General features: G+C 34.9%; 1 protein-coding gene and 2 non-coding genes across 3 annotated transcripts in view; all 3 read right to left on the bottom strand.

Moving 5' to 3' along the window:
- Window positions 1-13,137, bottom strand: part of LOC114241341 (lachesin) — a 120,425-nt gene that overhangs the window by 64,372 nt on the left and 42,916 nt on the right. Inside the window, exon 2 of the mRNA XM_028172149.2 lies at window positions 1,718-1,800. Coding sequence (XP_028027950.2) covers window positions 1,718-1,781 — 64 coding nt within the window. The 5' untranslated portion in view covers window positions 1,782-1,800. The remainder of the gene's footprint in view (window positions 1-1,717; window positions 1,801-13,137) is intronic.
- On the bottom strand, window positions 7,022-7,128 carry LOC149502822 (U6 spliceosomal RNA). Its single transcript, XR_016323277.1, has one exon. It is a non-coding gene; the product is annotated as a U6 spliceosomal RNA (small nuclear RNA).
- Window positions 12,446-12,609, bottom strand: LOC114241434 (U1 spliceosomal RNA). The gene has a single exon (XR_003624590.2). It is a non-coding gene; the product is annotated as a U1 spliceosomal RNA (small nuclear RNA).

Raw genomic sequence — 13,137 nt, forward strand, 5'->3', positions numbered from 1 at the left:
GAAGCTTGGGCTGCAATTTGTAATTTCTAAGAGGAATTCTAAGAGGACTCTTAGACACCGACTAAGCTCTCACTATAGTGGTTTTTAGGTATGTGAAAAAATGGGAGCGCTAAAAAATAATTTATTCTCAAAGTGGGCAATACACAAAATAAGTTTGGGAGCCCCTGGTCTACATTACAATTATTGTGCTAACTAGCGTCTGATTATCGATAAAATATATTTCTAGAATTTTACGTTTCATTTATATCAAATATTAGCTACATATATTATTATATTTGCTACTATCTAATTCCGGTATGCACAAGCCAACCAATCTAACACGTAATATACTTATCAGCCGTAGTAGGCTTCGTGAATGTAAGGTAAGGTAATGTTGAAGCAGTGACCCTTGGATTTACCTGAGAAGGGTTAACTCTGCTAATATAAGGGTTAATACGTTTTGCTTTGTTAATCATGCAAACATTTGCCATAGTTTTGTAGGTTAGGAATGTTGAGAATAGAAAGTAAGATAAGAGGATCTTCATTATAAACAAGTTTAATACAAACTGCTGGCTTATGTTACTGTTGGACTATTCATGCTGGATAATATAATTATTAAGTTATGTTTATTGGACACAGGAAAAATATATACAAGAAAAGTAAGCAACGACGATTTGCTTGATTAATCAATGAGTATAGGAAATTCAAACACCATTGACCCAATCATAACTTATGTTAATGCATCTAATGTTATGGTAAAAGTATAGTAAAATAAACAAAGTATGAGTTATTTCGATTCTAAATATAATCCACAATCAACTTAACCAAACAGAAGAAGCAATCTCTGGTTTTTTAAATGTTGTTGTGCGTTGGATAATTTTTATTAACTACACGACGTTTATCCTTCGTCGCGGAATTCGTTCGTGAACACGTTTTAAGGTACCTACATTACAAAAATTCGTATCTGTCATTGGATTTAAGCCTCGAAAATACGACGTCATATTTTTTTGTTTGTGTGTCTCGGTCTAAAATATTTTGAATAAAATAATAATATTTTATAAGAAAAATATCTGTCACTAATACACTAAAAAATGTAGCCAGCCATCAGGCCAGCCATCAGGCCATCATCATCACCACATCATCATTATCATTATCATCATCATGATGTGATGATGATGTGATGATGATGATGTGATGGTCATCATGATGATGATGATGATGTCTCACGTTAAGATATTTTGAATAAAAAATAAAAATAATAATAATAAAATACCTGTCACTAATACACTAAAAATGTAGTCAGCCACCAGCCCATCATCATCACCACATCATTAGCATCATCATCTTCATCGTGATGTGGTGATGATGTGATGATAATGATGTGATAATAAATATAATAAATAAATAAATATTTACTAACAATCACGCCACGTTAACTGGTCCCGTGGTAAGTTCGTAAAGAACTTGTGTTACAGGTACCAGATAACGGAAATAAATGTAAGATTTTTATTATACACATACATATATTTAATATACATCCATAACCCTGGAAAAGACATTTATATTTATCACACAAATATCTTCCCTTGACGGGATTCGAACCCGCGACCCCCTTGTGTAGTGACCAAGGCACTTACCACTACACCAGACGGCCGTTAATGTGATGATCATCATCATGATGATGATGTCTCACGTTAAAATATTTTGAATAAAATAATAATATTTAATAAGAAAATACCTGTCACTAATACACTAAAAAATGTAGCCAGCCACCAGGCCGCCTTCGTCGACGTTGAAAACATGTGTCCCTCGATGTAATGTCTGGAACAATTGAAACGGTTGTTAATAAGCCGAACATTACTGTTACATTACAGTTTTTACTGTTACCGAATACGTAAACGAATCTACGGACCACAACGATAGACATACAGAGGTCTTTTTTTTTAATTGTTTTATTGCTCTTGTTGGCAGACGATCATACGGCCCACTTAATGGTCATTGGTTACCGTCGCCCATGGACTTCAGCAATGCCAGGGGCAGAGGCAAGCCGCTGTCTACCGAAAAATTGTTATTATTATTTCCACGGCAAGTCCTTGAAACATCGAGCAAAATTTGACCAATTTAAATTTGTCTAGTGGCTAAGTCTCGCACGAATTGTCGAGACCGTCGATGTTTCTACCGCAGTAATTTCCATTTCTAATGTGGTGATATCATGGGAACTAAAATATGAGTAAAGGACCAAAGTTTCTTTGAGTAAATAAAAATTAAGCGCGTTAAAGGTAAGGTATTCCAAATTTAAATCGTAATGCAGAAGAATTTTCTAATTGTTTACACTTGAATGAACACAAAACGTTTCGTAAATACAATGGACTCGTTTTTTTTTTTATAACTTAATGCTTCCCGAAAAATGTAACGGACAATAAAATGTAACCCAAAATATCTTATCCAAAGGAAAGCTTCATTATAATTTTCCCGCAAATCTTCGGAACCATCAACTGCAATAATATCTGTTCGTTGAAAATAACAAGAAAAGGATCAACAAAGACTTTCCCTCAAAGGAAATGAGGCTTGATCTCAAGTCTGATAATAATTTGAGTTTTATTGAAACGGATGGGTTGAAAATTTATTTGTACCTACTTTTAAACGAGTGATGTCACTGTTTAGCCCTTGAGGATTCTACGTTATGATTTTCTTTGTTGAAGACATCTTATTATTGAGGATTATCAAGAAAGGTTTTGCTTAATAAGTTATTGTTTGAGTAACAAAACTGCAAATGTATTTAAAAAAAAGCTTGGGCTATTTGTTGGATTCTTTGAAATGACACGCAAATGTATTATAATATAATTATGTTTTTCTGGGTGAATCGGAACAACGATGCACGAAGAGGGAAACAAAAAAAAATATCACATAGAATATCGCGGTTTAGGACATTTTAAACTACAAAACGAACATTTTTATTTTTTATTTCTGAGATGGGTGGATGAGCTCACAGCCCACCTGGTTTTATGTGGTTACTGGAGCCCATAGACTCCACCTCCACTAAATGCCGCCATCCACCTCGAGATATAAGTTCTAAGGTCTCAGTATAGTTACAACGGCTGCCCCCAAACTTCAAACCGAAACGCATTACTGCTTCACGGCAGAAATAGGCAGGGTGGTGGTACCTAACCGTGCGGACTCACGAGAGGTCCTACCAACAGTGAACATACGACACTGTCACCAAAATAATTCTCTTATCTCGAAATACAATTCACGCGAAATATTACATTACGTATCAAGATCAGTAGTAGGTATGTATCCGAATAAACAAACATCTGATATTATATCGAGGCTATAATATGATTTTGCCGATAGTCAGTATTTGTCTTTAGACCCGTCTCGCACGACTCTCCCGTTCGCCAGGGGCATGCTTCCGAATGTGTGAATGACGTCACTACATGCTTCAGTCATAGAAATAATAGATAGAAATCGAATCTCAGTTATTATGTTTTGACATGCATACCTTTGTTTAAGCGGTTAAGTATTATTATATAACTAGTGGTCCCCGATTGTCGAAATTCGACTATAATTAATTGAAATTATAAATTTGTACACTATTATAATTCTATCAAAGACTATTATACTTCTACATTCACAGATTTCGTCAAGACTACATACGCTTTAGGTAAATATTAATAAAGACAAACAATATTTAATCTATTCTTAATTTGACCACAGATTATAATCAATAAGAAAAGTTTGACAATAAACAAATAGTATGCATGCGTGTGTGTATCAAATACATGGTAGTGTGTGTAATGTTTTTATTTAGTGATTTAATGTATATTTTATGCATAATTAAAAAATATTAACGTTCTCTATATAATCCACAAGTGTCGGAAATTTCATATTCCTCCGTCCGCGCAATTTTCGTAAAAAGGGGTACTAAGTTTTTGCTTCACGTATAAAGATAAATCCGCAAAAAACTAAGCCCTTGTTGAAATTTTTCGATGTGTTAAATTGTTATTTCAATTTACAAATTGTTTCACGTATATAGACTAACTAGACGATGACCGAGCTTTCCTCGGTTTTTTTTTTGATAACGCCATCTTGTTGTATCTTTAAAGCGGTTAGTTGCCCTCAATTAAGAAAATTAGTATTATTATTCGCCAATAGATGTCGGGAAGAGTTGATTATTGAAAACATGAATAAAACAACATTTTCTGAAAATAAATCGTAGCTAGATCGATTTATCACCCCCAAAATCCCCTGTATACTAAATTTTATGAAAATCGTTGGAGCCGTTTCCGAGAGTCAGATTATATACATATATATTAATATACAAGAATTGCTTGTTTAAAGGTATAAGATTTAAATATTTTTTATTATATGAAATAAAGGATGCGTTTTATGTTTTATTTCTCTGATATACGTTACACGTCTATATGCTCATAAATTTTGAATATGCAAACAGCGTTATGAGAGGCGAACATTGTGTTATGGACGCTTTCGTGAAATACGATGTGGCCTACGATATTATCTTTCTCAATGTGGGTGGTGAGTTAATTTATTTGTCCTAGGCTATACAAAAACTAAATAATCTTACGTATCTGAAAAAAAAATTGTTTTTTATCAGCTCAGATGTGTAGGCGAGATCACGTGAATGCCATCGTATAGAAAACAGAACATAGAGCAAAGAAAATTAGTAAAAATTAGTAAAAATGTATTTAAATGTTTTTCAACAAACGATACTTTTGCGTTTAACCTTTAAAAATGCATACTTTAAATGTGAAATGAAATATTATACATACTGTGTAGTAAGTACATAGAAGTGTATCTACTATTTTTGGCTTAGAAGTTTATCTACAGTTTTTGTATTATAATAAAATTTAATTTATAACGGAACAATTCGTGCAACAGAAAAAGAAAAACTTACATCTCAAGGTGGGTGGCGCATTTACATTATAGATGTCTATGGGCTCCATTAACCACTTAACACCAGGTAGGCTGTGAGCTCGTCCACCCATCTAAGCAATAAAAAAAAAAACTTTTATCACATCTAAAAAAACTTTATAATCGAATTTTATAGCCTTTATTTATTATGTATTAACACTAATTGCTTATCTGTCCAACTACTATTTTACTTAAGACTCATAATATTATGTTGGAAAATGTACTTTCATATTTAGTTTATCGTGGATATTTAATTTTATGCCAAGAAATGCCATTTATGGGCCCCGAGAGTGTAATCGCATTAACTACTTGATTACGTGGACTGGTTATGGGTACTAGATTCTATTTTTAGTAGCAAAACATGAGATGTTGCATCAACTAAGTACAGTTAATTTGTTTTAAAAGAGAAGTTTATTACAAAAAACAGTCAAGCCACTAGTTACTGTCGATAATAGATTTACTATTCATTGTATAATATTTTATAGCATCTAAAATATTTACTATTATTATATGTGATACGAATATTAGTAAGATAGAAAAATTTCGGGAGTTGCCCAAGTGAAGTTTAATTACTTAAAAATAATATTTGTACAATTTTTTCGAGTCCTTGTAGAGCCTGATTTTGAGAAGCTCTTAAAACGGGTGCGGGGATAGAGTGAAAGCGTCTACATTTATCCTTCACTATATTTTTGTACAAAAACTATATTTTTGAATCTACACAACACAATCTATATTTAAACATGCCAGGATAACACAGTGAAGTATTATCTATCTTTCAACTGACTATAGTATTCTTTTTTTTTATTTAGTGGCTCACTGGTCAGATACAGTGATTTAAATAAAATAAAAACGAATAATCAGTTATCTTCTTCAAAATCACAATAAAAAATAATAATAGAGAAATCATAATGTACAAAATGAATGTAAATCTTAATGTGTCAATGATTATGGTCCGATTTTTTTTTATTTATTGCTTAGATGTGTGGACGAGCTCACAGCCCACCTGGTGTTAAGTGCTTACTGGAGCCCATAGACATCTACAACGTAAATGCGCCACACACCTTGAGATATAGTTCTAAGGTCTCAGTATAGTCACAACGGCTGCCCCACCCTTCAAACCGAAACGCATTACTGCGTCACGGCAGAAATAGGCGGGGCGGTGGTACCTACCCGTGCGGACTCACAAGAGGTCCTACCACCAGTAATAATTAAAACCGATTTTGATAATTTCACGAAAACTAGTAGATATAAATAGTTTTACGAGTATTGTTGAATTCTAGCGACGAGTTTAGTGACCGTTCACTTCTAATAGTCACATATGACCTTGCTTATGGCGACGACCGTTTTATTAGTCATTGCCGTATTAATGTACATCGTATTATCATAATGTTTAATTAATTTATTAAATATATCTATACGTCAGCAATCCATATTTTACAACGCTATAAAATTTTATAGCTCATGGTCAGCTAAAAGCGACAAGGGCGGTGGGATTTGCGTATTAGTGTCGCTTTGCATCCTATTCAACAATTATTATTGATCATAATATCCTGTGCTCATAAAAACAAAATTCTGCACATGTTTTCTAATTGCAATTTTTCTAGTGAATTACGTACTCAACAAATGTTCACGATTGACTTCCACGGTGAAGGAATAACATCGTGTAATAAAAATGAAACCCGCAAAATTATTATATGCGTAATTACTGGTGGTAGGTACCTCTTGTGAGTCCGCAAGCGTAGGTACCACGACCCTGTCTATTTATGTTGTGAAGCAGTAATGCGTTTCGGCTTGAAGGGCGGGACAGCCGTTGTAACTATACTGAGACCTTAGAACTTATACCTCAAGATGGGTTTTTTTTTTTTTGGTCAGGAGGAAATCGCCGGACTTCCGCCCTTTTCTGGGGATACTGGGCGGGGTATGTCAGAGTCGAACTGACTAAAACCTCCTGTCGCTCAACAACCAACGTCCAAACCTCGCATGAGACAGAACTCATGACAAGGCAAAGGGGGGAAGTGAAGCGTTTAGTGCGGAGCACATCTCTCCCATCACCCTCCCCCTCGGGACGCCGGACTGGCGGTCGTCGGCGCCACGACCACCAGCCCTCTCGAAAAATGTCGAACGCTTCACGATTTTGCGTGTCATCCTTGCGCAGGGGCCATGCTAATCTTCTCTGTATCGTTCCAATTTTAGTATATGTACTGCCGAAGCAAGTACACCTCAAGATGGGTGGCGCATTTACGTCGTAGATATCTATAGGCTCCAGTAACCACTTAACACCAGGTGGGCTGTGAGCTCGTCCACCCACATAAGTAATAAAAAAATTAAAAAACACGAAACGTAAGAGAAACGTCTAGAGTACTACAGTTAAAAAGTTGTTGTAAATACGATATTAGCATAGATTATGTAGTCTTTTTTTTTTGTTTGAACCGACCAACTTGCCGCGCTTTTGCGATTGTCATGATTCATCAGTGTTAATCTTGACTACTGTAACAAGGTGCCCGAGTTCGATTCCCGATGCAAGTTCAGTACCTTTGTTAAAGATATTCGGTGTTTGAGCTCTGGGTGTACTTATATCGTCCCGTATGTAATATATACGGGAACAAATGTTCAGTAGCATCACAAATAGGTAGATATATCTATATATTTAGTTTTTACTGAAAACGATTAAAACACGAAACTGGCTATTATTACATTATGTTTTAAGAATCATAATATTTATTGACGACTAATACCAATTGTGTGATAATAAGAATTATTGATGTGATTGATTTCAATAAAAGAGGTAAGTTTTTTTATAGTGTTAAGTGAGTTTAATTCAAGTTTTAAATGATATAAAAACCCTAATTATAGTTGACCTCCTCACACTGTAACATTGAGTCCGGGTTTGATTCAGAGTTGGAGATAGACACTAAGCATCGCACGTATGAAAATCCTAGTCATGTATTAATGGTCAATGATGTTCTTAATAACATCTGGTATCGAGCATGCAATTATAATCCGTATTAAAAAAAAAAAAAACAATTGTCTTCTTAAATAATAAATTATAAAAAATCTTATAAATTACAAGAAGGTTTCATAAGCAACAGCCGAGTGGGGAGGCGGTCAAGGGGCGGAGGACCCGCAGGATTCAATTACTAGCGCGCTGACATGGCGTTAGAACTTTAACCAACGTTCGTCGGTGAGTTCACGAGAGAAATAATATAGGGGGCGAAGAAAAATGGTAGTTCCACCTTCGAATTATTGCCCGTGTGACTGATTTTATGAAAGATCGATTTTCATAGAGATTTTGGCTGTATTTGCAACTCTAGGTTTGCATAACTAAGAATACTAGAGGTCCCGCAGTAGTCGAAATTCGACTATAATTAATTGGAATTGTAAGTTTGTACACTATTATGATTGTATTTTATACTTCTATAATCACAAATTTCGCCAAGACAACACTATAAAATGATATAAAAAAATATAAAAATATATTCTATTCTCAATTTGACAACAGACGTCAAGAACAAAAGTTTGACAATAAATAGTATGCATGCGTGTGTGCGTCAAATACATGGTATGTAGTGTGTGTATTGTTTTCTTTATTGATTTAATGTATCTTTTATGCATTATTTTAAAAAAATATTAGCGTTGTGCACTTCTTCTCTATTTTCTCTATAAGTGTGCAAATTTTCATACTCCTCCGTCCGCGCAATTTTCGTAAAAAGGGACACAAAGTTTTTGCTTCACGTATTAATATATAGATAATTCATAATACTTTGTTTTTTTAAATGAAATTTCTTTTAATCGCTTATTCACGAAATATATTATAAAATGCTGTAAAAAAATTATATAAAATGTAGACAAAAGCAAAAAAAGTTTTTAAAAGGTACTATTAATTGAATTGGATGATGTCTGTGGACCCCGGTGACCAATTAACGGCAGATAGTCCGTGAAATAGTACATCTATAGTAGGAATAAAATAAAATAAATATATCGGAAAATTCAAGCAGTCAATCAATTAGCTCTCTACGGTAAAATGGAGGGTAGTTTTATTTGATGTGTACGGCAATCAGGAAACATGGGTTAAGAAATAAATATCGGTGCGGACGAGGTCGGGACAACTAATTGCAGCCCTATCAGTATTGATGGCACACTACCAGCTCCCGGATCAATGTAAATTATCTATCCCTGATCCGCAGACGCGATTATCGTGTATCACTATTCGGATTTTATGTGTACGTTTCTATTATTGTTGATAATCAGTTTCTGTTGAAGACTGAATGTGGGTAGATCTGTTGGGTTAGCATCTATGAACCTAAATATTTTATTCAAAGAGTATAATGTGAGTGTTAGCCACAGCTTTTTTAAAATTTATGGCGGGTTAATATACCTTAATAGAATACTTTTAATTTTCATGTGTTTACCATGATAATTGTCTCTTTTATATTCTTTATAAAAACTATGGTAAAGGTTACAGTTGTCTTATCAGCATTGTGCAGCATCGTATTTTTATGTAAAGAACTTCATAAAATATAACATCTTGAATGATTTTAGGGTTCCACTACTTTTATCTACTTCGTATTATTATTTTAAAAATAATTTTGTCTACTTTTGTGACTTTAATTCTTTAAATACTAAATAGGTCGTTTATTATTAATTTTTGGACACAATTTACCTACTGTGGACGGATGAAGGAGGCTAATTAGCCTCTTATTTAAAAGCCAGACTGACTATTAAAAAAAAAAGTTCAATGTCTTGTAAAGCTACGCCGTAAATTTTATAAAATTTGTTATAATAACTAAATCTTCCACATGTTTGAAGTATCAAAAAATAAAACAAAACAAGCAAGGTAAAACCGAAATGAATGCGCAATTATGAGAAACAAAACGAATCCCCAATTAGTGGGTAGATTGTACCTTCGAAACTAGCGCTATGTGAGGGCTGACTTGTAATTAAAACTTCAGTTTCAAAACTGTGCTTCTAAACTTTGGACACGTTATCCAAGTTTTTTTTGTAATCGTTGAATGTGGATTTTCAGCAGTGTCCATAAAGTTTGAGATGGAGAATCAGATAATTCTAGATAGTAGTTCCTATATACAAGTTAACAGATTGGCCATATTCCTTCTTGAATAGCAAATTTAATCACTAACTAATCTCAGTTTTAAGGATCTTAAAACCCTCATATTTGATATTGTATATTGGGTATGGTATTTTGAGAAATGAATTGCTAGTTCCCATTTTATTGTTATCACTAAACTAATCTTAAAAAAGGAATATGATTGTTTTAAGAATAGGTATGACGGTTATACCAAACTGTGTTGGCTCATAGCAGCTCCTCTCCGAAGATGGTGATAAGGGCGAGAGTCGTAATTTTTTAATGCCATTTTAGGCAGATTAGTTTATAGCCCAACTAATGATCAGTAGTCGCTTATAATCATAAACTTCAGTAATGCCAAGGGGACAAGTCAAGGAGCTATCTAAAAATAATGAGAAAACTCCAACCACAGATAGATGACGAGGTCACATAATTGCATATCTATATCTGATATCGGAAGACTTTAGGGAGCGATCAGAATATTAACGTACCACTGGCCTAGTCTGGGATATTTTTCGACTACAGAAGGAAACTGTGAGTTTGAAGCCGTCAACACATTTCATTGGACGATTGTGAAATTCAGTCACGTTCTGCTGGGATTATCGCTGATTGTATGAAAAATACCAATTTTGTAATGCTAGTCGCACGCCAACTATTCTGCGATGATTAATACATTATAACAGAAACATACCCTGGAGTGCCAACGATAATTGTAACAAGTTTCATTACATCTGATTAATGTTTTAGGAACGTATAGTGGTCAAAGGAATAAACACAAAAATGAATATTAGCTTTTATATAAATCAGTTCTAAGCTAAGATTAAGTAAATGAATCGAATCACATAGAGTGATATTTTTTGTTGAAATTTATGAGAATGATAAAAAGTGTCATACTAGTAGTGCTTTAACTGGTCCATTACATTTTTTCACTCTTTGTTTCGAATATAACAACGTAATAAATTCTTGTGGAGCTTACCTTAATAAATCCGGTTCGACTCAGATTCTCAAGCAGCCATAAATTGTTAAATAAATCGTTCGAACACGAAACGGATACGGAGTGGACGATGGCGCAGTTCTTGTAATTTGGAACTTTGTTGGTTAGAAGCAGCAGCGAATTGTTTTCATTTAAAACAAGTTTTCAATCCATAATGGTATTTCATGATATATTATAGTCGCAATTCTGAATTGCAAGAAAGCTGAACGGAAGCAATGTTTGAAATATTTTTTTGATAGCGCGTAATGGGAGACCATACGTATGGTACGTGGCAAAAAAGATCTCTGGAAACGCACTGTAAATGACCGCAGTGGCTCCAGGTAGTATGGATGCTCTCTACTCCGGTGGCGGGCGGTGCGATGGTAAAAACGAGATGCCGGTATCATCTCGAACAATTCCTCAGAGCACTCCTCATGGAACATACGGTACAAAATACAGAGGGAACCGAAATCCCTCCGCAGACCCAGAGGTTCCAAACGAGCCGTGAGAATGGGATTATCGACAATCCGAACGGCCCTCCTGTGTATGGAGTCAAATGGAAGCAAATTAGCAAATAGACGCGTATAGGCAACGTATAGACTAGTCAAGTACCCAGTTTCTGTGCTTTTTAAAGGTTATTTAACTGAAGATGACGCGTTTATTCAGTTGGCAAGTTATCAAACAAAATGTTTAGTGTTATTCAAGTTCGAAAGCACAAGGTCAAATTATCATTAAAGTTACGGCTACTATGTAAAGGTTTAGAATACCTAATGAAGCCGCGACCCGCGCCTAATGAAGCGAAAATCGCACTTTCGCACTTTTACGATATAATCTCGCGTTGAACATTTTATCTTCAAAATCGGATCGATACTTTATGGTTTTCGTGCTTGACGAAATTTTTACCGGTCACCGTCTTCGTCGAACCCGTCGCTTGCGACGAAGGGCTCGGCGAGTATAAACCCACAAACACAGCGAGTATAAACCCACAGACACAGCCCACTGAGTTTCTTCTCGCCGGCTCTTCTCATTTGGTTGCATTTCCGAGCCGGTGGTAGATTTTGCGAAGCACTACTCTTGTTAGGGCCAATGTTAGCAACACCTCCTGGTTTGAGCCCCGAAGCTGACCGCTAGGGTAACGCTGATATAGCCTCTCAAGGCTATCAGCAAAGGTAGAAAAAAAAAGATGTGTGGTGTCGTGGGACACCGGATAGGAACGAAGTTCCTTATTATAAATAAATAAATATTATAAGCTCTATTCGAGGTATAAAGAAAATAATTATTCGGGTATACATTTTTTATTATGATTTTTTTATTGATAAAAATAAAAACTACAAAGTTATCAACTTTATTTTATTCACAATGGTTTATAAAAATATATATAATAATAATATACAAAGAAACAGCTGTTTTTATGAATAATAATAATAACCGTCATCACGTAGACTATACATTAGACACTGTATAGCCATTATGCTAAGACTATAAATAATATAATAAATATATAATATAAATAACAAAAATTACGCGTCCGAGTTATCCGCATTAGGGATAATCGCAAGGGTCAACCACCCCGCAGTGCAATGGAGCAGCCTCGCCCGAGGGAACCGCCTGCATGATCACGGATTCCTCTACGCCAGGTAAGTATGATTTAGCAAGAGAAATACGGGATGGTCTATCAGCTGTGTAACATCTCGTCACCGCGATTCAGGAATTGTTGAATTTACGTGCAGTGACATCTGTTAATAACAAACTAAATAGAAATAATCTTACGTTACGGACGCTTTTTCCCGGTTAGGGTGGGGTACCGCATCGTCCCATAAGGAACTTGGTTCCAAAAACGAAATTTTATTATTCTTCCAACTTTATACATAACATATTGGACACAAAACAGATTTCAAAGATCATCTTATAAAGCCGAATCTGATCTATTCATGAAGAACAATTTCTTGGAGATCACTAGCAGCGAGCTTCCATTAAATAAATAAAATGAAAATTTGTTAAGAAAGTAAACGGTAAAAATAGTTTTGATTAAATAAAATATTTTTTGCAATCCTTTCAGCAGTGATATGTGAGTGATATAAATTGCAGAATGATCCAAGAAGGTTAGCACGTGTGGCTTGATCTAAGGTCAATGTGCCACGCAGCCCGGTGTTCACATTCCGGCTGACGACCT

Source organism: Bombyx mandarina, chromosome 06 (assembly GCF_030267445.1).
Source record: "Bombyx mandarina strain Sakado chromosome 06, ASM3026744v2".
NCBI lineage: Eukaryota > Metazoa > Arthropoda > Insecta > Lepidoptera > Bombycidae > Bombyx > Bombyx mandarina.